This window comes from Aythya fuligula, chromosome 19 (assembly GCF_009819795.1).
Source record: "Aythya fuligula isolate bAytFul2 chromosome 19, bAytFul2.pri, whole genome shotgun sequence".
In the NCBI taxonomy this organism is placed as follows: domain Eukaryota; kingdom Metazoa; phylum Chordata; class Aves; order Anseriformes; family Anatidae; genus Aythya; species Aythya fuligula.
The window spans coordinates 172,149-198,743 of record NC_045577.1 but is presented as its reverse complement, the minus strand read 5'-3'; the positions used below and the strand labels follow the sequence as shown (position 1 = coordinate 198,743).

The window sequence follows — 26,595 nt, the reverse complement described above, 5'->3', positions numbered from 1 at the left end:
AAGGAGAGTGACAAAGTCTGAAAATTTTTAGAGTTCACAACCTCAGGCTACAATATAAGATTAATATATTCCTTACTGTAGTAAGGAATAGTGTATAGTAAATAGGTATATAGTAACAAGAAATATAGTTTAAAACAACTATGTTAAAATTCCCAACACTTGTTTTTCTTTTCAGACAAATTTTCTAAATTTAAAATAATAATGAAAGAATAACTTGTGGAATCAGCAATGCTGTGGTCTAGAACATTGGAACTTTTTAGTCACAGGTTACTGTAAGAAATAACAGCGGTCACATTGTTTTGAAAATTCCTGGGTGCAGTGGCTATTTACAGCTTGTTCCTGACATTGTATTTTCTATAACATACAGGTAACAATGTAAAAGATCAAATAAAACAAAGATATGTAAGTTGTGTTGCAACTTAAATTTTTTTCTGATTTTCTTTTTTTTTTTTTTTTAATCTCTTGGAATATGACAATGGGGATAGAGCTAAAAACTTTGATAATAGAAGAGTTTCAGGGAAGAACTTGTATGAAACTTGTGTATAACAGAGTTGTCTTCTGAAGTAACTTAACTCTTGTGAGCTTTTTCTCTAAATGCTGGAAGGGGAGCCCCACTGTTTAGTATCTGATACAGTGATAAAGTATTAGTTACGGCATTTTCCTTATTGCTCAGAAAAAGGTAAAGATATTTCAAAAAGTTTGAAGAGCAACATTTTTAGGAGGTTTGTAGTTGCAGGAATATTTCTACAGTACTTTTTGAAATGAGTGAGGAATAGAAAAGAATTGAAGCTGTCAAAACTCTATTGTACTGCAGTTCTGTCTTTCTGTCTAAAGTCAACTGTTGCGCTTTTGCTAATGACAGGAAAAAGTTTTGTATGTGACTACTAGAAAATGTAGTGTAATCAGAGACGTACTTTGGGGAGTGATGAAACAAGAATGCAGTTGAAAGAGTTAGAAGTAATTACAGAAATATGAGGAAAAACGACCTTTCATGGTGGTGAGATTGTAGATCCTAGTGCAAAGCAATTTCTACTATGTGAACTTGAAGAAAAAAAAGTTCATTGTGAAATTTTGCAAATCTGTGATTCAGACAGTATACTTGCAAATAACTTGTTTCACTAAATCTGTAAATTCGTTATGTATAATTATTTTTGATGTGCCAGCTTTTATCTTAAAAAAAAAAAAAAAAAAAAAAGCATGTTAAATGTTGTGTATTTTTCTACTGGTGGCTTATCTGATCAAGTCTTAGATAAATTATGAAATAATGATATGATCCTTATTGTTGTCTTACTGTGATGGTCCACATTGAGCCAAGCAAAGCTTGAATTTCATGAATAGTGTCTATATAATAACATACACAACTTTTTCCAATGTGTTTAGTTTCTGTAATTCTGTGTCTTTAAAAGATTGCCTACAACATTTGTGGAAAGTATTTCATTATGATGACAATAGGCTTTTTTAATACATGACAGGATCTAACTTATTAGGTACAACCAGACATACTGTTTTTCATTCATTATTCTGCTCCTTTCCTTACCTCCTCTTCCCATCCCCAGTTGGTTTGAATGTGTCAGATACTCTGTGAAATTGATTATGCTTTTCTGTAAGTAACCTAAACTAAAACAGGATGAAATCTGAATATTTCAAAATAACGTTTGTTGCTTTATTAAAAGAGTACAATATTACAGGGGTGATCTAATATATTAAAAACCCTACTTTGTTATATACAACACATGCTGCTTCACACACCAGTTTAATGCACATCATACCTTTGTAAAGAATTCATGAGGTAATAAGGGAAAAAGTGTGCAAACAGATGTCCAAACACATTAAGTGTCTTGCAGGCTTACTGAGAAATATATTGAAATTCCAGGGGTTTTTGCTTTCCCTCCTTCTTACATGCATTCTTTAACTTACATTTTTCATGGTAATTTCCATTTTGAAAGGTGTGTTAATAACAGTCTGTTCTAGAAACCTACCATGGAAGAATATTAGAATTATGCCAGTCAGTATGTCATAGTTGTGACTAAACTCTAATTATAGATGAGTAAAATGTTATAATAATTTGACAATAATATAATTGTGAAATATGGCAAATAATAACTGTTCTTGGCTATAGGTAGCTTCTTCATATAATTTTCGCCTATTGGCTAAGAATATTTAATAGCTTATATAGTGGTATCCATCATTTGCCTGCAAAGTTGGATAGTCCCTTTAATTTATATCCAGCCATTTCTGACTAGAGAGCCTACACAGCAGGTAATGACTGAAGTCTGGTACAAAATATAGTATAGTATGACACGTTGGCTATACGGTATCCATAGTAAATCTGGGTTTATTTCCCTGTGCAGGTAGCTAGTTCATTCTGATTAGAAAAATCATTAAAGTTTTCCATCTAAAACGTTTTAATCAAATGCCAATTCTAACTTGTAGGAACTGATTACTAAAATGCTCAAAGTAAATAGGAAAGACTGAATTTATTATGACAGTAATGGTTTGCGCATCTGTTCACAAACTCAAGTTATATAGTATTAATTTTATTCATGTCAGTTAACAAAGATTAAATTAAAATAACCATACTAATATACCAGCTACCTAGTTCAAAGGATGATTTCCTGTGTCTAGTGATTGCTTATAATAATAATAGAACTCTTGCTGTACAGTTTGTAATATTTCCTGTATTTGAGAATATTTATATATAATATAACATCCAAAAATATTTAAATGTTGTGGCAGTATTTTTACCATCCAAACTTAATTTACAGGGAATAAAAAACAGAAAATGTATCTACAATCCATTTCAATTGTCAGTTGTAAATGGCTTAATATAACTACTTCTAGTACAGAGAGGCGTTCTGAATGTTATGTTGTTTCAGTGTTGTTGTTGTTTTTTACTTCAGCTTTTCTTTCCCTGGAATGATTCTTTGAAAATAAAATATACAAGCCCTCACATCTTAGCAATAAATTTACAGTATCTTACATTCCTCATTTCTGAAATAATTCCAGGTGCTAACAGTATAGTTATACATCCTTTTTTAGATCAAGAAAGGGGGAAAAAAAAAAGAGAGAGAGAAAAATTATTTCAGTGGAATGTGTTGGGATTAGGTCTTATCATCATAACAACTTTCTTTAGTGAATATGATCCCCCCCGGAATTCAGCCCAGTAAACACCATCCTGATACCGACTGCGGTAATGTCCTCCACGATACCAAACTCCATTGAGATTTGAATGAGCACATGCGTTGTACCACCATCCTCCCTTTTGGTAATGAGCACAATTACCTGTAAAAGAAAGCTATGATTCAGTCTTAGGAAAAAATTAAAAATCTTAAAGCAAGCAAACAAGCCTAGCACAAAATATACTTTTAACTGTGTATTTGTAGGTACTGTGCAGTGCAAGGTGCTGCTTCTTCAAGAACCAAGTCTTAAGTTCTACAAATGGACTCATTTAATGCTACTATGCTTTGATGGAAAATCTGGTTGCATTATTGTCTCAAATAACCTTAATAATATATGTTACAGAGCTGCGTTTAATGTAACTAATAAATATTTCAGTGAGAGTGAGAATTTTTAATTCAGTTAGTTCATATAAGGGTTCACACATCAGTTTGCATTTCATAAGTTACTAATTGACAACTCTCTAAAATACAATTCTATTTTTATTTTTTTGTCTACAGCTGTATTTTTTCCTTTTATTTAAGAAAACAAAACAAACAAGCAAAAAAAAAAAACCAACAAAGTCAAGGAAACCAAAAGGGGGCCTTTTGTACCTGTGTATACATCGTGGTCCCGGTCCAGTGTGGTGAACTGTTTACCATTGTGCCAAGTGAAAGAATCTCCTGCATTTCCGTTGTAGCGTCCCAATCTCAACTTGTAATACTCACTTTCTGGCTCTAGTCTGAAACTAGCATACTCAGCAAATACTTTGCGACCTGACCAGTCTTCCATTGTTATGAGCAGTTTGTAGTTGCCTTGATTTGTTAGCCAATAAATATTTTCTAAACCAAGCCAGTATTCTCCATCTATATTACCAAATCCTTGCTGCAAAGGAAGCAAGAGAAGGGCATTAATACTGTGCATATGTTTTAATGGTAAATCTGAGTGTATTCTTAAGTGAAAAACAAGTTCCTTTTTAAGAAATCTATTGTCAAAACTCTAAAATCATCTTTTAAATTAACTTTACCAATAATTTTTATAGGGTAGAAAACAAACTGCTCACTTGTCCTAACCTTGTATGTCTCCCAGTTCCTGAAAAAGTTGACAGACCCATCCAGTCTTCTCTGAATGACTGTCCAGCCACCAGGGTCATGCCGTTGATCACACCAGACCTGCATAAGTCGGTTTGTGTTTTCTGGTTTTACAAGATAGATAGAGCTTGTATCATGGCCATCTTCTAATGCTTGTAGGCAATCTCTCCAGGGCCCTGTGTCAAAACAGAAGGACTCTGCAGTCAAAATGCAACTGAGTATAACTTTAATGCAGAGCAGTGTTTGAATGGGTAGCATGTTTTCACACTTTTCACAGTATGTTTGCTTCAGCTGAACAGTGCATTTCTTTTTTCTCTTATTGAAGCTTTAGTGTCTACTCAGTGTTTGCAAACAGATTACTTCGCTGTAACTTTTTTTTTCTGGAACACTTCACAATGAAATAATGATATGGGTAGATTTTTGTTTAAGGCAACTGAAGTCTAATAACATTGGTCATATTTTCAAAGAAACTAAATAGGAATTACTCTGTAGATATATATTATTATCATTCTGTTTTCTAAAGGAAAATAAGTTTGACTTTATTTCTGTCTTGGAGATTTTGAGCTTTTTAGATCGCCAAAAATGTAATGAAAATAAACAGTGGAATCAGCAACATAAAACATGAATGTAGGTTACTGCTGTCACTCTAATAAATGATAATACACTAAACAAAATAAAAAATCAGATTCATAAGATGGAATGTGCACTTATACAATGAGAGATTTTTAGATAAATGAGATGATTTAAAATACTTTAAAATACTTTGCATTCATGGAAGTTAAGATAGTGCTCTTTCCCATTTTCAGGAGAATGGATTTTTTGTTTCCCTGAATTTAGTAGACTCTTTATAGAGCATAGTCGTTTTGAAAGTGTTTTTCGTTCATTATTTTATTCCTGTGGGGAGACAGATTCCATGTTAACAAATATGAGAAATTTAGATATGAACAATTCATTAATCCATGATGATAACTGCACTTAGAAACTTCTAGATGCTTTGCTACTATGCTCATATCTGACAAGCAGTCAACAAAGAATCCTCAGGGTTAGAGACCCTTGTTTTCCATGCTGAAGGAGGAAGGCTTGTCAGATCTTCTGTCAACAGTCATACTGAAGCATGTATTGCTATTAAGAGTAACCTCTTTTAAATTAATTCAGTTCCTTTACCCTTTTTCATAATCCAGTGTCCAACAATGGAAGTAGTAGAGCTAGCCTTATATTTAGTAAATGAAGTAGTAATAAATGTTTCATAGGAAAAATTTTGCTGTTTGGGGAGCTGGTTTGTTGGTTTGTTGTTTGGTTGGTTGTTTTTTGTTTGTTGGTTTGTTTTTGTCTTTTTAAGTGGCTAATAAAACATCAGTGCACCAGGAGGCAATCCATTTCTTTGGTGTGTGGTATTGCTGTGTTCTTGTTTCCTCAGTCATATTCACAGAATGCAATTAGGGTGCTGCTGCTAAGCCCATTTTCTAATTCTGTTGTGCCTAACTGTTCAGATTTCTGGAAGTGCAGGTGTAGGTAGAGTATTCTGTGACACAGTTGGATGGTTTTATTGTGAGTGGTGGAAAGAGGTAGAGGTAATGAATGATGGTAATTTAAATTGCTCTTGTTTATTTTATCACAACGTGTATGTAGTGGCCCATATTAAAAAGAGCAACTGTAGTAGTATTTTTGAATTCTGTAGCTGTATAATTACTTACATACTTTTTTTTTCCGGGGGCTTCTTGTGGCCCATCTCTTCCAGTGGCTTCTTTTACAGGATCTTAAATTTTTTTCCCTATATTTTTAAGAACATGTGACATGAATGTGTGTTCAAATGATTGTTATCTAAAAGAGACTGGAATACTTAAAATACTCTACAATTGGAAATCACAATACTTTGATAAATAGTTTTGTCACTTATTAAACTGAGATATCTACAGTATTTGGACCCTCATTTCATGCATCTTGATGGAAGAACATCTTCAGCATGCTTTTCTTTTTTCCAAGTTGTGATATAATCACAACTAAAATGAGAAGAAATGTAGTATGTGCCACTATCCAACTATCCATCTCTTTATTCTTCTATCTGTACTGTATAGTTTGCGTCTATGCATACTGACATTCCACATGCAAAATTACACTTATGTCCTCTAGCTTCATTGCATTTGTTATTTTATAAGTATTTTCTGCATATTCTGTATGTTTTTACCAAATACTTGCACTTGCTTTTCCTTCTAATTAACCTTTCTACCTTATTTTTAACTTATCGTAGTAATGAAAGCAATTCAGTTAAACCAAAATAATGAATATTAGCAGATTTATTATGAGAATGATTAACAAAAACATTACAGTACATAGCTGTCTATAGGAATTCTCAGATCTTATGTTCCACTTGCCAGTTCTAGCCTCGAAAATAAATGCCACGTTGTCTGTAGATTTTTATTGTATGGTAATGTAAGGTTCTTGCTAACTATTTTGAATTACCTACTTCTACCTATCTCTTTATCTGTTGGGAATAGAATGTATCAGATAATATAACAAGGTTTTGGAATTTGTTGGTAACAGCTTTTTGATAAATGCATGAAATGGAGAAACAGACAAAATAGAGTGCAAGCCATATTAAATTTGAACCTAGCAAGTAGGGACGAACTGGCAGAAAATCTGAAATAGAAAGCACTGTGAGCAATCTTTTGAGTGTGAAATAATGGAATCTGCAATTCTTAAGAAAGAAAAGAAAGCAAAACAAAGAAAATGAGCTCAAATATAACAGACTTAAGCAAATTCAGAGAGCGAGAAAATCCTTTAGAAAAATTAGTCCAACAAAAGAGTTTAGAAGTTCATTAAAGAGTGTCTCTTGAGAACACTACAGTAGATTTTGCTACTGTATAAGGCTAGGAAAAATAGTAAGAAATTGACCTGGCTAGATCATGAACTTTCCAGTAGCTTTAAAAATCTGAAGAAAGCTCAGACAAAATAGTTGCTAGGTCAAAGTACTAGGAATGACCGTTTGTTGCTTTTGTTCTTAAATAATTAAAGACTACAACAGTACTAAGTCCAAGATAACAGAAAACATTGACTTACTATTTTATGATGAAGACTATCTGTCAACAGATTAAAATAAGATGCTATGTAATACTGTTCTTCTATTTTGCTTCAATTTTTATTTTTGAATAGGTCAGGTGTGGTTAGATGGTTAGTACAATTAGGAGCTTTGGCAAATTTTAGAACTTTAGGCATGGTATAGAAAGGATTGGATACAATGTACATGGATTTTCTTTCAGTGGCTGGACAGTTGTGGTGGTAGGCAGGTTGTTTGTTTCGTGGGTTGTTGTCCACAGTTGTATTTTTTTTCCTTTTTTTTCCTTAATTCATTCTAGACATCAGTAGAGCCCCGCAGGGCGTAAGAGAGGGTGGTGAGGGCTGGCTGCAAGGCTGCCAGGGCAGCAGTTGGACTTGATGATCCTTATCGGTCCTTTCCAATTCAGGATGTTCTATGATTCTACTTGTGGGGAGAGGCTTTGAGATATGTTTGGAGAACAGAGAACATCCTGGATGATGAGGAAGAGGTATTTTATGTTCCTTGCCTACTGAAAAGGTGAGAGAGGAAGGGAGTAGAGAAGGATATCCTGGAAATGAAAGACTGAGTAGCTTAACTTCAGTAGTTGGGCATTTCCTCGAACAAATCAAACTGTTGTAAACTAAAAAATGAGAGAAATGTTTGTGTGGATTTGTACAGAACAAACATGAAATTTCTTTTTCTGATAAGTTACATAGACAAGGGGAAAATAGCATATGTCATAGATAAGGGAAAAAAAAATAGCATATGTCAAATCAAATTGGGAATGGACCTCTGGAGACCAAAATGAAAGATGGCTAGAAAAGCAGTACTGCCTCAGGTGAGGATCATGGGGTTCTATAGTACTGCAAGTTGATTGTGAGTCAGTAGCATTTCACTTTGCAAAAAAGGAAAATGCTATATGAAGATAGAACAACAAAGGTACTATGCATATGAAGTAACTCTTCTGTTCTTCTATGTGATAGTAAAACCAGTTTGGGTACTTAAAAGCACAAGCAGAATGTGGGCCAGTGAATGAGTTTTCAACAGATTTTAACAGGTCAGGTAAAGTCTGAAAAGAATGTTTGAAGGATAGATATTCCACTTACAGAAAGTTAGAAAAAATATAATACTGTTCTTCCATATATTAAAAAGAAATAGATGCTTTTCTACGTCTGCTGTCCATAGGATGAATAGTTGTAGACTTAAGATACAGCAAGGGAATTTGTTTTTCCCTGATGAATTGTCTAATCTGGCAGTAAACTCAGCTGGGATTGGAAATATACCATGTAGCAAGGTTGTAAATCTCCATCATTAAGGTTATACAAGAATGGATTGGAGATGCATCTGTCAGAAATGAAAACTTTCTGCTTTGTGGGAAGAGCCAAATATCATCTTCAGATTCATTTCAGCCAGATTTTATTTTAATAATCTTCTGTACTTCTCCCTTCATATTTCTGTCACTGATTCAAAGATGGACTTCTGTTAAATTTGTAGATAATAGATCCAGAAAAGCAAATAATAAAATTTTGGAAAATAATGAGGAAATCAATGAGAATGTTACATGAAAGAGAATTACATAGCAACTCTCACCAGCCACAGAACACCTTACCACAAAATACTGGGCTAAGTCGACATATAATAGAATCATAGAATCATTAAGGTTGGAAAAGACCTTCGAGATCATCTGATCCAACCAGACCCCTATCACCAGTATCACCCACTAGAACACCTCCCTAAACACCATGTCCAACTTTTCCTTAAGTACCCCCAGGGGCAGTGACACCTCCCTGCCAGCCTGTTCCAATGTCTGACTACTCTTTCTGGAAATTAGAACATGTTTCTTTTCAACCTAAACCTCCCCTGGTACAACTTGAGGCCGTTCCCTCTTTTCCTAATCATTAAAGTGACTATCCAATCATAGAATGGCTTGGGTTGGAAGGAACCTTTAAGATCATCTAGTTCCAACAACCTGCTATAGACAGGGATGCCACCCACTAGATCAGGTTGCCCAGGGCCTTGTCCAACTTGCTCGTGGAAACCTCTGGCATGGGACGTCTGCAGATTCTCTGGGCAACCTGTTCCAGTACCTCACCAGCCTCCAAGTGAAGAATTTCCTCCTAACCTCTGATCTAAATCTCCCCTCTTTCAGTTTCAAAGCATTCCCCCCTGTCCTGTCATTGCCTGAGCAAAAAGTTGCTCTCCAACTTTTTCATAAGCCCCCTTAAAGAATTGAAAAGCTGCAGTAAGGTCGCTCCGGAGCCTTCTCTTCTTTCAGCTGAACAGCCCCAGCTCTCTCAGCCTTTCTTCATAGGAGAGGTGCTCCAGCCCTCTGCTCAACTTTGTGGCCCTCCTCTGGACTCGCTCTAACAGCTCCACATCCTTCCCATGCTGCAGGCCCCAGACCTGGATGCAGTACTCCAAGTGGGGCCGTAGAAGGGCAGAGTAGAGGGGGGACAATCCCCTCCCTTAACCTGCTGGCCATCCCTCTGTTGATGCAGCCCAGGATGCAGTTGGCCGCCTGGCCTGCAAGTGCGCGCTGCTGGCTCATGTCAAGCTTTTTGGCCACCAGAACCCTCAAGTCCTTCTCTGCAGGGCTGCTCTCAATGAGTTCTCCCAGTCTGTCCTCATGTCAGGGGTTGGCCCCACTCAGGTGCAGCACCTTGCACTTAGACTTGTTGAACTTCATTTAGGTTAATGTGGGCCCACTTTTCTAGCTTGTTCAGGTCCCTTTGGATGGCATCCCTTCCTTCTGTTGTATCAACTGCACCACTCAGCTTAGTGTCATCTGCAAACTTGCCAAATGTGCAATTGATCCAGTTGTCTATATCATTGATAAATATATTAAAAGTACCAGTCACAAGGGCAGTACTCTCCTGATATATCCTCTACTGTATCAATTCAAATAAATTATAATAGATGTGTTTTTCTCCTTTTTTTTTTTTTACATAGTGAAAATACCATGATTCATGATTCTAATGTTCTGTGGTTCTGTACTGGGTCTGGCTGCGATCAATTTAACTTCACCCATGGCAGCCCACACAGTGCTGTGCTCTCCACATGTTGCTGGAACTGACTTGGTATCACACCACACACACCCTCCAAAATCCAGTAGACTGAGGGTGGGCAAGAGATGGGGAGGGGCCATCACCAGGGCAACTGACCTAAACTGTCCAAAGGGATATTCAATGCTATATAATGTCACACTTAGCAATAAAAGCTGAGGAAGCAGGAGAAAGGGAGGCTCTTGTTATGGAAATGTCTGTCTTCTCAAACAACTGCTATGTGTATTGAGGCCCTGCTTCCCCAGGCTGTGGCTGAACATTGTTTGCTGGTGGGAAGAAGAGAATAATTGTTTCTCCTTTTGGTTCTGTGTGGCCTTTGCTTTTGTTTCATTAAACAGCACCTATATCAAACCTAAGCTTTTCTTTCCTCCATCTCATGTTCTTCACCTAGCCCTGCTGATGAGGGGGAGTGAGAGCAGTTGAGTGGTAACTAGCTGCCTATCGGAGTTAAACAACAATAGGTTTTGCATGGCACAGTGCAAGCTATGGCCAGTTCATCTTTGGCAGTGTTGTAAACTGACTACTTTGTAGGAAAGTCAGGTAGAGATTTTCTGTGGACTGAAACACCTCCTCAAGTTTCTTTCATTGGGAAAATTTCCACGGAGAAATAAGTCGTGTATTTGTGTTTTTATTTTATTTTTATTTTATTTATTTATTTAACGGCAATTACTATATTTGATAAATCTAGAGTTTGATAGGTTATTTGAAGTAAGTTGCAAATAGTCTTGAAGTATATGCTATGTGCATCTCACATGCCTTACTTCATGCCTTAGTCTGTGGTATGCCTTTTTTTTCTGAAGCAAGTGCATGTTGCTCCAATGCTAAAAACAAACAAACAAACAAACAAACAAAAACTTCTCTTGTATTCCCAATTCAGGACACATAAAACATGAACTATGTTCTTGAAATATGTGGAACCATAGGTGCAAATGGATTCTTTACCTGTGATTTACCAATCATCTAGATTAATTGAACTCTGATTTCCAATGCTTGCATTCTGGCTTATGGCAGAACTCTTAAGAGAGTAATAACAGCTATATAATGTTCCATATTATTGTACCACTTGCTTCCCTTTCCTCCTGTCTTAGAGTGCAAGTGCCCTTTGTAAGTACAACACAGATGTATTCCGTTCTGGATTTATACAAGCACAGAAATTATCACCTGCTAGATTTAAAAACTTACAATAGCTTCATAAATGTTTACACAAAGTGTCAAACCCCTTCAGATGTCATGAATTATAGCAGTTCAATCTTGGGCACAAGTAAGTGATATTTAAATCATTGACTGTCACTTACTAAGAATTTTCTGCAGCTCCTTCGTCTCAAACATTTGGTATAAACTGATTTGTCTTGGTAAAGTAACACAGGAAAAATCCATGGGACTAATGTGTTTAAATCTCTTAGGTATTCAAAATGCATTTTTTTAGCTTTTTTTTTGTTTGTTCTACAACGGGTATATTAAAATTATGTTGACCTCCTCCTCTGAACATGCTATAAGACTTGATTCAGATTGTTGATGTGGGGAGTCTTGTATGGAAGGCTGTTGGGGATTACTGTAGCATTCTTTGACTAATTAATCTTAGCCTGATTACCTTTTTTCCCTGGCCTTGACAAGGCTACTGAAATTTCTTTATATTAAAAACAGTAATAAAAATATAATATCCAGGACTTTAACTATTCTCCTTTTTATTTGCTATTCATGTAAAGCAAACTGACTCCATAACCAACATGATAAAAATATGTCTGTAAAATCACAGAATCTCAAAACAGCTGTGACTAGAAGTTAAGGACCTAAAACCTTGAGAGCAAGAGTGAACATAACCTCTTCCTATTTTAAGAAAGAATTAAGAGCCAAAGGTTCAGGGACTGTGAGGCTATCTGCATTAAGAACAGGTAAAATATTGTTTTCAAATTCTGCTGTTGTCAGTTTTATTCATTCCTGGCCTAAGAAGGTTTTTTAGCTGGAGGTAAAGTTTGAGATAGTTCTAAATTCTGCAAAGACTCAATAACAAGAACTGAAACAACCATAAAATCAGTGTTTGATACAAAGTAGCTTATTACCATTTCCTGTTCTTAAGGAGAAGGCACAATAAGGTATAAAGGTAAAGATTGTGTTAGAATATAAATTCATTTCATGAGTGGTTCATCCAAAAGTCCCATTTGCTTCACTGGGAGTGTCTCCATTGATTTTGATTAACTTATTAACTCCAATACAATACCATATATAGATCCAATGGCAACTATTCACAAGAATTCGAATACCAAACGTGACTTGAATTTGGACAAAAGTCTAAAAATAATGTTTAACACTCCAAATTCAGTGCAATCTCTCAAACTATTCCAACATCTCACCCAGCTACTCGTATTTTCCATTTTCTATCTCCTAATAAAAGCTTTGGAAATGAATCAAACTAGTAATATTCCCATAATGTAAGGAAAGTCAGGCTTTAACAAGCTGAAATTTGAAGCCTAATCTATCATGTAGATAGAACTCTGTCCAAAAAATCAGGTGATCAGGTGCTAAAATAAACAGTAGTTTAAATATTCTAGATAGTCAGCAGTTATATTTACCTTTTCATACAATGTCAGTTTTTGAGGTATCCTGTCATACATTAGCATGTATTTTTAGATCATGTTTAATAATTTGTACCAATAACAAATCTGGAAGCAGTATAACTGTTTTTCAGAGATGGGCTTAAGATCGACTACTGTAGTATAACCTTTCTATAACCTTAATTGATAATACGGTAGTAAAACAATGACTGAAGAAGTTCCAAATGATTGTAGTGAACTTTTTTATACTCTAAGGAAGAGGAGTAGGACTTTGTGGCAAACGGTGTTAAAGTACTTTTGTATCTACTAGCAGCCACAAGTCCAGTGCTCCACTGAAGTCCAGTCCAGTCATGCTACTACATTTTGGCTTTATGATCTCCCAAAGGGCTTTTGCCGTTTGTACAGTTGGTTCAGTCAGCTCAATATACGCAGACTGTGTCAGATCTAAGAATCTCAATCAGTTAAAAATCATTTATTTTGCTGGATAAATTATTTGCATTTTCTTATATTACGATGTTTCCTAGTACTTATTATTATTTTGACATATCAATAATATTACTTACCAGATGGTTTGTCAGTTGAAGTTGGAATACTAGTTACTGCAGGCATGGTTGGTAAGGTAGGTGGCAGAACCTTCAGATTCTGATCGCTCTGAATTTCATTAGTAGATATCTGGTTAATCAGGCGATTGTAAGTAGGAGGGTGGTACGCTTTGTTTGGTGGCTGTGGAGTTTGTGGAAGAGGCTTTATGGATGGCATTCTCTGACAGTGTTCTTCTAGTTGGGCAATTATTATTGACTGATTATTTGCAATTGACATCAAATGTTGGTACTTGTACTCTAAGTCTTTGTATTTGTTTGCAAGCTGCAACATGTCTGCAGTTTGGTTCAAAATCTTATTCTCAAGTTGGGAAAGTTCTAAGGCATTGTCCCGTTTCCGGATAATTTCATGTAGTAACTGCATATAGAGTTGTGTGACACGAGAGTTCATATTTCTGCTCTCTTTTCTTAAGAGCTTGACCTCATTAACAATCCCACCATCTACCTCCACCAATTGCTGGAGAGTTTCTATTTGTCTCTTTTGTTTAAGAAGTTCATTGTTAAGTAACTGTAATTCCTGTTTATTTACCCGGTTTTCAAGTAGAACCTCAGGTTCTTTAGAATTAACACAAATGGCACCTGTTACTCTCTGCTGAGGTACAATAAAGGTGTAAGTGCATTTGTCCTGTGTGTCACTGGAACGTTTATATCTGTTCATATAAATGAATTCTTGTTCTTTTTCTTCATCATTGCCTTCAAATTCCTGTGTTTTGCTTGCAGCAGTTCCCACAACAGCTATAAGCATTAAACAGATGAATCTTCTTGTCATCATGATCCTCTATTTATGGTTAAATATTCTTCTGCAAAGAACTTCGTAAAATCTGTTTTAAAATAAATTTAACAGTAAGTAACATATTGGAAATCTGTGCAAGCTTTTTAAATAAATAAATAAACAAAAGATAATCTGTTCTAAAACTGACGATAGAGTATTACATAGTATTTAGAATCACAGAATCATAGAAACACAAGGTTGGAAAGGACTTACAAGATCATCTGGTCCAACCGTCATCCTATCACCAATATTACCCACTAAGCTACTAAATCATATCTCATAGTACCTTGTCCAGGCGCTTCTTGAACACTGCAAGGGACAGTGACTCCACCACCTCCCTGGGCAGGCTGTTCCAGTGCCTGACCACTCTTTGAGAGAGAGTTTTTCCTGATGTCTAATCTAAATTTCCCTAGGTGCAACCTATGGCCATTTAAATTAGCTTGTCTGTGAATAAAAGAGATAATTTTCTTGTCCCATATGAGCTCATGTCAGCTAAAGAGGGCATCATCGGGAATAACTGTGCTATACCGTGGTCAAAACTGTAGTTAGTAGTTGCCAGATTATCTAAAGCGTGTCAAGAATCCCAAGAAACCATGTAATAAATACCAGTATTTGAAGAGCCCTTTCTACCAGGCAAGTGCCACAAGTTTCCAAAATTTATGATTTTATTTAAACATATATTTGCATTTTGTATAGGTACAAATATAATCCTTAAAAATTAATATCTTCAAAAACAAACAAAATAATACGACGAGCTTATAGGCAAGAGTTCTCTAGGAAACATGAACTTAGCATTGGCAATACTGGCATGAATGCCCTTGTCAGGGAACATTCTTGTATCAGTTGCATAAATACAACCTTGATGTCACGTATTTCTAATAGATTTGTTGGTTAATTTTAACATGCATGTGTACATCTATCCTAGTTTTCGTAATTTAAAAAAAAAAAAAACAATATAGAGCTTCTTCAGTGTATAAAGCCTGCTTGATACTTTTTAAAACCAAGGTGGTGTTATCAACATTTTTTTTCTTTGCTTATAAAACTTTTCACATGGAATAACCATTCAGTGTTTAAACAACTGTCACCTTACTTCTTGGTCATCTTTAGTACAATGTAATTTTATAAATGACATGACCTGTGATAGTAACAGCTATGAGAAACTCAAATGAGTCCAGCTGAGCACCACCAACATGGATAGACAGGGGCTAGCAGAGATGATGTATGAAGAGCATCAGAGCAAGTTAGGTTTGTTTAGCCTAGGAGAGGAGGTAAGAGACATACTCCTGCTGTTTTAAGCTGCTTAATGGGTGTTAGTAGAGAAGATGGATTCTTTTCAGAAGGGCACAGTGAAAGTACAAGGGTCAATGGATCCAAATTGCCTCAGGAAAAATTTATTTTGGATTTCAGAAAAGAGTTCCACAATGACAGCAGCCAAGGACTGAAGCAGTGTCCTGGTTTCAGCAGAGATAGTTTTCTTCCTAGTAGCTAGTATGGTGTGCATTTTGGGTTTAGGATGAGAATAATGCTGGTAGCACACCAGTGTTTTAGCTGTTACAGAGCAGTGCTTACACAGAGCAGAAAGGACTTTTCAGCTTCTCATACTGCCTTGCCAGCAAGAAGGTCGGGGGTGCACAAGGAGCTGGGAGGTAACACGGCCAGGACAGCTCATCCAAACTGGCCAAAGGGCTGTCCCATACTCTATGGTATCATGCAGAATGATAAAACTCAGGGGGAGTTAGGTGGGAGGGAGGCCACTGCTCAGGGGCATTAGTTGTCAAGTGATAAGCAGTTGTATTGGGCACCACTTGTTCTGTATATTCTTTTGTCATCTTTTTTTTTCCTCTTCCTTTTCTATCCTCTTAAACTGTCATTATCTCAATGCACGAGGTTGTGGGTTTTTTTGCCCTCCCCACCCTTTTCTTTTTTACGCCCTTTCCCCTCCCCCTTTTTCTCATTCTCTCCCCCATCCCGCTGTGGGAAGCAGGATGCTTAAATGAACAGCTGTGTGGCGCTGAGCTAAATCACAAGCAGTCACACAAAGAGATGGTGGAATTTCCATTCCTGGAAATATATAAGGTTTTGATTTAGGCAAGACACTGAGTGACGTGATCTAATGTTGAAGTTAGTTTTACTTTGTGAAAAGGTGGTGAGGTCCCATCCAATGTGATTTTTTTTATGGATCTAGGCAGCTACTGACTTTTAAGTAATTTTTCTTTGTTCCAAAATAATGATGGATATGCAGGCTTTAATTATTTATACTGAGAAGAGATATGGTTATTAGTCATGGTTATTAGTCATTCACATTTTTCTGTTTTGAAATAAACCAAATAAATTTCTGTAAATGCTTTTGTAAATGGTTCAAACAAACGTAAGCATTTGACCATTCATTAAATAAGATCATTCTCAGAGTTTTTGGAAATGTATTTTTGCCTCAGTTTCTTATGCAGTTTGGAATAAGCTTTTTCATTTTGCAAACAGAAGAGTACTTTACAGAACTTGTCAAGAATTTTGAAAACTTGACAGATAAATGTTTGGGATTTTATATGGTTTCTCTGAGTAAAGGAATGTTATTTGGAACCCTGGAAAATGGGGAACATAAATTCACCCCAGACAGCAGTAACTTGCATAATCAAGATTTGCATAGCAAGTCACATTTAGAAATCATGGGAGTTTCCAGGCCTTGTATTACAGTATAGATGGACTGTTCTTGCAAATGTCTCTGACACAGTAGGTGTGAAATGGGTTTTATTTCAGTGTTTGAATTGAAATACCTTTCTTCCCCTCAAAAAAATGTAACTATTTTGACCCACTGAAAGGAAACTAATTTTTTTCTCTGAGTTCACTTTTGTCTGTTTACAGCATCTCATGTCCTTATTCAAGCATAGGATTTGGGGTGCACATTCTTTTCCAGGCTGAAGAAATACAGAAGAACTTATAACAGTTTGTTTTTCTCCTTTTTTTTTTTTTTTTGTTAAAGAATTGTATAAGAAACCTTGGAACAGAGTTCATCAACCTCACCTTAACATATCTGTTCAAACATTATTTCAAAATTCAGAAGGTAAGCCATCAGTGAATGACATCAGCATGATTAGACCATGCTGAAATGCTTCTCTCTTATAAACTTGTCTGCATGTCACCTTTTCTAAGGTGTTCTTATAAGAAAAAACATAGGAAATAAAAGTATGTTGATAAAAGAATGCACCTTCACAATTTGAAGCAAGAAATGTGCTGTCTTCAGATGTCTTCCTTCCTGCAGTCTGTTTGTGAAACAATCTCTTAGTTTTATTGCCTGTACTTGTTCATTTTTATAGAAGAAGAAAATACAGAATGAAGACTATTTGTTACGTATTGTGATTGGCTACATCAAATACATTGCATTTTTTCTGTAGCTGGATTCAAGTGAGCTTCATAACCAACATGCTTGTTTGCACAACTCTGAATGATGATTCCTTCAGGGAGAAAAAAAAAAAGCCTGCTAGAACTGGGGCAAGAAGCCAGAGAAGCAGTTTTAAAGAAAGCTTTAATACTTTTGATTTGCTTCCTCATCATTTTTGATTAGGAGACCATAAAATTTTGAGGACATCAGGATTCCTTACCATGAGAGAGGAAGATCATACTTATTAGATGTATAGCACACTAGCTTTCTGTTTTCTTCTGTTGTACTTATGCCAAGTAATTGCTTGTACTCTTTGTCCTTAATTAGTGCTGCTTCTTGCTGATGACGTTTCTTCCTGTTTCTCTGGTTCAGCCTCCCTCTTCCTCCTTTCCCCCTCCCTAACTCTTCTGGGAGGGAGCTGTATTGCTGAGGCCATGTTCGTCACCGATGCAAAATTCCACTTAAGTATCTGTAGACTTTACAACCTTGCTGTTGCATGGAACAGCATCGTATAAAGACATGTTTGTAGGTTTGGTGTAAATTTTATTTGCTGGAAATACACCATGTCTTTCTCTTATCCTCGTACACACAAAATTTCGCTAACAAACAAGCATACAAACAAAAGCAGAAGTGAAAAAATCATGCTTAGGAAAAAGAAATGGCATTTTAATTACAAATGAAGTAGAACTTCTAATTAGAAAAAAAGCATGGGAATTTGAAGTAATTTCATTTTTAAGATTCTTGCTGTTCAATATTTGTGTACTCCTATAAGCATTTTACATGGAAGTTGGTACAGTTATATTGCCAAACTTATCCTAGTACAGACCCAGCTAAAATCAAATTTGTGCATGCTTACCCTTCTTGGTACAATATATTATTCTATTCTTTTCTTTTTTTCTTTGCCAATACAACTGCATCTGTATGAAAACTGTTGGCAGCATTGTTGTTATAACCATATCATTTTTCATACTCCTAGCTGGAGTAAGTGCTTTGGTAACAAATAAATAAATCAGGTTGTAGATCAAATGTTGGCCTATTTATGTATATAACTGAAAGTAGGTAATAACAATTTGGTTTGTTTGGTCATTCATTGTTTGCTTAACTGAGGATGTTCCCATGATCTGGTGAAAAAGAGGTAATAAACTTTCTGAAACGGATATTGTATGTTTCAGCTTTTGATTGCTTTTTCCTGTCATTTAAACGGAAAAAGTTAATAAAATCTTTCTTTAATTTTCCTTGGAATCATTTCTGTTTTGTACTCTATCATATTTATATAGGATTTTTGGTTAGTCAAAATGTTTTACCTTTGGATTGTTATGAGTATCTTGAAACTTACAGGTGATACTTCAACAGGAGTTGGAGTATTTTACCATCTGAAATTATATAGCTGTTTCACAGTCTGTAATTTATTACTGTCATGAATCTGAAATAGTGAATTTAAAAATATTTCTACGTGCAAAGTATTACTGTTTGACATATGTTCAGAGTTGTGTTTTTTTAATCAGCTGACCTTAAGAGAAGGTGGCAATGCCAGCAATATGCTTTTTTCTTTTTTATTACACTATTTGTATAAAAAATGCACATTTAATTGTGGATGTTCCAACATGTGTACTTTTTCCATTATTTGTTCTGGTACCATCCTTCATAGGACCTCATTTTTACAAAACAGACATGCATGTATTTGTATTTAACCATTTCTTTAAGGTTTTATGAAATGTTTTACCTATCCTTGGGACTTCTGTGTACAAATGAGAATGAGGTCATATCTCCATCAGATGAAAGTATGACATGTAATAATGTAATTAAGTATTGAGTTTCCTTGAAAATGCAACCAGTAACCTTTCAATGCTATGGCTGGTTTTTGTTGGATTATTTTTTTTTTTTTTTTTAATAAAATAGATGTTTGCAGTATTACTCTGGAAATAAAGGTTTTTATAAAAGCCTCAGAATATGTTATGAACACTTTTGCATGTAGAACTCAAGTGGTTTGTAATGTTGAGTCTTTCTACCATTGAGAGACTAATCTCTTATCTCTGAGTGGCTGTACTGTGTTTTTTACACCCACACTTCCAGTGTTCTGCAAAGAGGAGCTGTGAGAACATTTTGGAAAAATACAAAAGTAAAATAATCAGCTCTGTAAATCTTGTGTGAAAGACCTTAACTAAGATAAGCATGGAAAATAATTGTCTAGATTCTGTACCAAAATATAAATTGTATTGTTATGGCTTTTTTTGACAGATAAGGTTCATGAAACAACCCAGTAGGTAAAAGCTCTGTAACTGCTAATAGCTGCTCCTCTTGTTTTTCTATAGTAAGCAGTTATTAATCTAGAGGACTGAAGGTATGCAAATGTCACGTACTGAGGTATATAAATGCAGCTTTTGTGTAAATGATATGTGACACTGTATCCACGCTTGGAGACTGCGTTACAGGGAAGACATTTTTCTGTACTAAACCAAGATGTTACATGAGGGGAATTATAGGGACTTCAGAAATAAAGTTATTCAGTACTGTGTAGTATAGTTACCTTTACTGCAAAGATAATCTAATTAAGAAGAAACACTTCACCATTGTGGTTTGAGGAGCAACTAATTAAGATCCTATATGATGATGGTAGCAATTCTCACTTACAAACCATGAAAAAACTGTTGTGGTTTTAGTTTTTTTTTCTTTAGTGTTGCAACTCAGGAGCCAAGTAGGCATTTTCAGTCCATCAGGCGTCAGTTATAATAGTCATAAAGAAGGTGAAGGCGGATGTTTCCTACCTGACTTTTTACATTTAAGCAAGAGTGCTCCATCAACCGTTAAAGTAAAATAGGATTCCTTTTTTTTTAACTTATGGTATCTTTTGGGATAGTAACTATTGTTAAAGCAAAAATGATTTACAGTCATTGTCATTCTTTTCCCTTTAAAAGGCACCCAGAGTATTACATACTTAGAAAAATAATTCCAGTTTGGAATTTTATTATTTCACTCTATTTTGTGTCTATGTTTTTTTACGTCATGTTTTCTTTCTTTTGAGGGGGAGAGAGGAGGGCAGGGGGCATATCAAGTGACTTTCATCTCATTAAAGAGTGAATAGACAAGGTCTAACACTCAGAATTTATTTGCGTCATTGTATGTTGCTCATCCCGTTCTGACTGAAAGCGCTTATAGTCTAGACTAAATTGTTAAGCGTATGCCCAAGTTGAATGCACATATTTAAACTGATACTTCATGGCTCTTTAGAAATACCCAGATAGATGGAAAAACATGTATGTGAAACATACAAGATACTCACTTTTTGCATAACACTAGTTGCATAACACATTTCCCTGTATGGTTGCTTTGACTTAGTAGAAAAAAGCAGCAGTGTTACCCTACCTACAAATGAGTTTGTGTTGCTACATTAAACCACTCTAACAAAATTCAGTTCTGTGGATTAATTAGTTGTTTTTTTTTTTTGTGTGTGTATGTTGGTCATACTTAATGTAATGAGGCTAGCAGTCATTTGATGGTCTGGCTTTTCCTACATAACCCTGCATGCTGTGGTACCATGCATTCAGCTTACTCAAGTATTTAGATACATAAATAAAAGCATATTTACAAAAGGCATAGTGTTAGATTGTATAACATTTTTGCTTGAAAAGATCAACTATTTTATTTGATTGTGTACTCACGTGTAGTTTGATATTTGTTCATTCTAAAGAAGAAACATGAAAAGCTAACAACAAATCACTGTTTCTTTAACAATATTGTCTAAAAGGATTTTTAGCGTAGGTAGTCCAGTTGTACATTTTAATGGAATTGTAAAAGCAAATGGTGCAAGGTTGTCAAAAGATGTGAATTCCTACTATACAGAGATCAGAGGTGTTTTTTGTTGTTGTTGTTTTGTTGTGATGTCTCCCTTCTCCCCCCCACCCCCCCCCAACATTAGTGTTTGCTTCTGTAGAGTCCTTTGATAGTCAGTGTTTGTGGATGTACAGTTAGCTAGCATGTTCCAGGCACCAAGCCAGTACCGTTACCTGGATTTTACAACATTATTGTAAAAAGATATATAAGCATGACTTTACTGAAGTTGCTTTCTTTCTTATTCCCTGCCACTTTTTTCAAAGCACGCACCCATGCACTGTTCATATTCTCTCACCCAAATATTCTTTTAATTGGAATTATATTAATCAATCGATTTTTCATGTAGCCTTTTTATTTAATTTGAATTATTCATTTTTATCTCAATTTAAAGGGGAAGGGACTTCCATTGATACAGATGGAATTTGTATTATTTTTTTCTTTTAGAATTAACTCCTGTAGCTTGATTTTAGGTAAAAATTATTGCTGTGAAAAAGCTGAACATTAAATTTTTTCAGTTTGGTAAAAGGAAGTTCACAGTGAAAGTACTGCACAGTGGTCTGAATGCCACGTGTATTAGGCCAAGTTTTAAAGTTTTGCTTGAACTATAATAGAGGATAGGAAAAGGCTGACACATAGTAAGTAGCATGCAATTTCAATTTTGAAAAGGTGATGTAAAAGGAAGTTTAATTCCAAGTTCATTGGGTGGAGTTATATATATATATTTTTTGTCACTAGTTCTTGGTTCCATTGTGAGCCATGCCACGCTTTTGACAGAAACTAATTAATTGCTTCAGAAGCTTTTATTATAATGCATTCTATACTTAGCTTTGCCCATTTAAATTTGTGTTAAAATATTGATTCAAAAACTAGCTCATACTTCTTTAAGGGAAAAAGATATTTTATTTATTTTTTCTTCACTCTGGGGAATGGATGACTAATGAAACACTTCAGAATGAGGATATCTTAGTTCCTGGAGAACTTTTGTTTTGAAATAGTACTGACTGCTTCAGGAAACTTCAAAGGATTATGTATCCTTTGCTGCCATGTAATATTTTGAAGGTTTTGGCAAAAGTATACAGCCTTTTTAGTTACAAGAAGTACATATTTCCATTCTTGATTACCAAGAGTTTTAGTAATACTGTTTGTGGGTTGTTCTTTTTGCTTTTTTTTTTTTTTTTTTTCCGTTCTAGACATGGAATGTAATTATTGAGAGAGTATTGTTATTGTTATTATTTCCCTTAACAGTGGCCTCACTTTATTTTTCACTTAATCCAGTCACTACCAAAAAAAATGTTTATGCTGCATGTGTACACGCGTACATGCACTTAGTACATAAGAGCCCTTAAACACATTCACATTTTAATAAATGTGATTCATTTTGCTCATGAAGAATAGTAGCTGGATCATAAAGTAAATATCTAATGTCTACACAAAGATACTCATACATGCTATGTTCTGTTCTTAAGTGAAATTTATTTTGTAGACTGTTCTAAAGTTCCAGGAACTATTGTGTCTCTTTGATCAGACATGAGTGTAAGAAAGAATAGAGATTTCATCATTTTTAATACAGGTAGCCCTTTAGAAAGGTTATCATTAGAAATTAGTATGTTCTAGAAAGTTTGTTGAAAGGTATGCAGTATTCATATGCATTTGCAGCCTGTTTGAGGAAACATGAAGCCCAAAGTTACATGCAGAATTAAATAAGATAAATTTCATATTCGAGAAAATAATGGCAAGAAGGCTCTTCAGTGCGTGACATCATAAAATATCTCAACTATTTTCACACCTAAATTTGCTTTAAATTTGTGTAAAGTTTTGCTGTTTGTATTAGGGAGCAGTAATGTCTTTGAAAAGCTTACTCATATGCAAACCAATCCGTCTTTGGACCATCAACATACAAAAACATATGCATATTTTAAATTTAACCCATTCGTACTATGTATTCTTACCCTGTCTCCTTCGTCTTCTTTCTTCCGTCCTTAGCGTGCTTTCATCAAAGGTTATCAGAACAACTTGTCCGCACGAGTTGTGGCATCTCACTTACCAGTTTGCGTATCGGAAGTGCAACTCTTTAGTGAACGTAGCCTGGAGTCTACAGCTGAATAGCTTTGTGAACTATACTGAAGTTAGAAAAGCAAATGTCTGGATGATCTATAAAGTTATTTCCTTTCTTTTTCTTTCTTTCTTTCTTTTTTTTTTTTTTTTTTTTTTTTTTTTAAGATTTTTCTCAGCTTGGCTGTTCAGTCTAAGCCATGCATCTGTACGGTGTTACCGTTGAGGTACAGTAAGACTTTGTCTTGGTGAGAGAGAACTCAGCATTCCGGTTTTAAAATCGTGAGTCCATCATTTCTTGCAAGGCTAAAGCAGCCTTATTTGAACTTCAGCTCCTTTGTGGTAGACCTACATCTGGTGTGGGGGGGGGAAATAGGCAGGCGTGCAGCAAGCTGACAGGTTTTGGTTGGGCAGGCTTTTTTTCCTCCTCCCACGAGTTCAGGGGGCTCCGCCGGTAACAAACGCGCAGGCCCCACCGCCAGCGGCCGTGGCTGCTCGGAGCCCCGGGGCGGGGCCTCGGCCTCAGCTCGGCTGCAGCAAGGGCCGGGCCGAGTGGGGCGCCTCGCTCGGGGCAGACCTGGGTTTCGCTGTTAGTTGTATTTGCGTGCGGTTTTTAAAATCTGTTTCTGTAACTGAAACTCCTTAACCGTGAGTCACGAGTTCTTGTTCACAGTGCTAAAAACGTGCAAAAGTTAGACCCGGCTAAACTGTTGTGTTGTTGCCGTTGTTTGAATAATCAGTGACAGTTTGAAATGGAAGTTATTCTTCTGGTGTGTAAAACGGTTAATCTTTAGAGTTAAGAAGAAATTCTAGAGACCGTGTTTGAGTGCGGTTTCGTTTTCAGGTCAAATGAGATGTTAGAATGTGTAACTGTATAGGATTCGTCCCCAAAATGTCGGAATGGGGGGTGGCTACTTCCTGCTCGTAAGGCTTTTTACAATGCGCTCTCTGATGGGAGAAGGAGTATTTTTCATCCAGGCATTGAAGGAGCCTCTACTAGTTTTTTACTGACGGGTCCTCTTTGATGCTGACAAATACAGCAAAGCTGCTTTATTGAGAGTACCACTAACTTTATTTATTTATTAGCACTTCCTAGGTCATTTCTATCAGGAAGCAGCATGTTCTCAAACAAAAAGGAATGCAAAATTGTCTGAATTCAAACTAACTCTTATAATAATCTAATGCAGATTGAGAATCCATAATTTGGGTGAACCCCAGTGCATTGTTTAATGCTTGCCTGATACTTCTAGTAGTCTAAAGCATGTTTCTCATTTGATTGCTATGAAGTCTTATTCCCCTGAATCTCTCTAAAAATTTGCTGTCACAGAACTTTCTATGTGCAGAATATTTCTGGTCATTAGGTATTACCTCTGTTTTTAAAAAGAATTTTTAGAATTAATGTAAAATTCATCTTTACAACATACTTAAAACTTGCTAGGAATCTTGCAAATAAATTAGCAAAATTAAAAGTGAAACTTCACAGAGCAAAGGGTACAAGAAACAATTACAAGAAAGGGGGAAAAGTGTAAAAGCATATGGAATTTCTAGTGTAATACATTTTAATCTGCTTATTTGTCCTTTGACTAATTTCAGTGTTCTTATATTGTTTTCCTCAGTTTCTTCAAAGCCCAAAGATCCTTAAAAGTGCTGGAAAAACTATGAGCAAATAAATTACTGGACCGCATTATAGGTTTCTAAAGGTTACTGACACAATTACAGTGAACTGTCTAATTGTTAAGCAGTTGGTAAAAAGGTAGTTTAAAGGTTGGTAAAAAGGTAGTTTAAAGTCTAAAAGGTAGTTTAAAATGAACTTCTTTGCTCTGTGAAGTTTATAGAATATCTGAATTATTTGGTATAGCACTTGGTGCTTGCCCTTTGGGAAGCTTACAAGAGGAATGCCCTTTCCTTGGTTTTGTAATAATTATGAATTAGAGTTTGTTGCTTTTGTCGAAGGCTTTGGGCTTCATGAAATAATTCTCAACACACTTCATAGTTGTTCCATGTGCTTTTCCTACTGATAATCTCAGAGATAATTTCCAATCAAATCCGAGATCACAGAATAGCACATTCTGCTAATACTGGCAGGTCCCAGTTATTTCTGGCTGTGAAATCTGAATTTTTTCTTCATTATCAGAGTAATTCGGCAAGGAGTGGTCTAATGTTAGACTTGGCTTTGAGAACTTGAGAAAATACTGTGAAGCAGCTGGTCATAGGAAATTAACTTTAGGTCAGCAATTACTAGCTCAAGGTAAGCAAAATAGATAAGAATATTGCAATCTTAAGGCAAACTTTGGAAAATCAGTCAAATTAACTACTTTTTCAAACAGTGTGCAGTTCAATTGCTGAATTCATTTGCCACACGATCTTTCAAAACCAAAAAATGAAGAGAGAAAAAAAGCACACAGGGACGAATAGAAGGAAAAGGTGAACAGACAGATTCAGAGAAGAAATGCCAGCCAGACTTTAACACATAAATGTTTATACAAGATCTGTCTCAGGAAGTCCCTAAACCACAGCTTAACTGGTGAGAGGAACCTGAATCTCAAAAACAGCTACTGTACCATTGCCTTTTCCTATGCTCTTTTTCCTTAGCATTCTCTGACATGGGGTAACGTGTTTTAAAATGCTGAAAAGAATCACTATTACAATATTAATTTTTTATACTATGTTTTTCATGATTCATGGGAAGACCATAAGGAAATGAATGGGGGAGAGGGAGAAATGAGAAAATTTTGTAGTACTCTTAAGAAAATCTGATTGTGCTCTGAAGGAAAGCTTTGTTGGGAATTTCTGCCAGTTTCAGCATTTTTAGGCTGTTTCAGAGGGTACAGGAATTATTCACACCAGTCAGAGGCTATTTTGGACATAAATTCTTGAACAAAACTCCACCTGAACTACTGGTAACATTTTGTTTCACATACTTATTTGAAAGTTGCTTGATTTCCAGTGTGCTTATTTGTCTGGTTTTCTGTATTAGGCTGTGTTGCTACAGTAACAAATGTGGAATGTTTAACTTCAGTGATCCAGTAGGATGAGGTTATTCAGGAAGCACTATGGCCTTATGTCCTTC

At 35.7% G+C, this 26,595-nt stretch overlaps 2 protein-coding genes across 9 annotated transcripts in view; one reads left to right on the top strand and one right to left on the bottom strand.

Annotated features, from left to right (window-relative positions):
* The window catches only part of RALGPS1 (Ral GEF with PH domain and SH3 binding motif 1), a 132,135-nt gene that overhangs the window by 53,429 nt on the left and 52,111 nt on the right, over nt 1–26,595 (top strand). The gene's annotated exons all lie outside the window — the stretch shown is intronic.
* On the bottom strand, nt 1,372–23,997 carry ANGPTL2 (angiopoietin like 2). Of its 2 annotated transcripts, none has more exons than XM_032200139.1 (5): nt 23,423–23,997; nt 13,459–14,315; nt 4,230–4,423; nt 3,771–4,041; nt 1,372–3,282 (listed from the first exon to the last, which is right to left on the bottom strand). In XM_032200139.1, exons 2-5 carry the CDS (start codon nt 14,264–14,266, stop codon nt 3,083–3,085), a joined length of 1,473 nt encoding a protein of 490 aa, XP_032056030.1. In that variant the 5' UTR covers nt 14,267–14,315; nt 23,423–23,997; the 3' UTR covers nt 1,372–3,082. The 2 variants fall into 2 exon arrangements, with proteins under 2 accessions (XP_032056030.1, XP_032056031.1); XM_032200140.1 differs by having other exon boundaries at nt 23,518–23,997.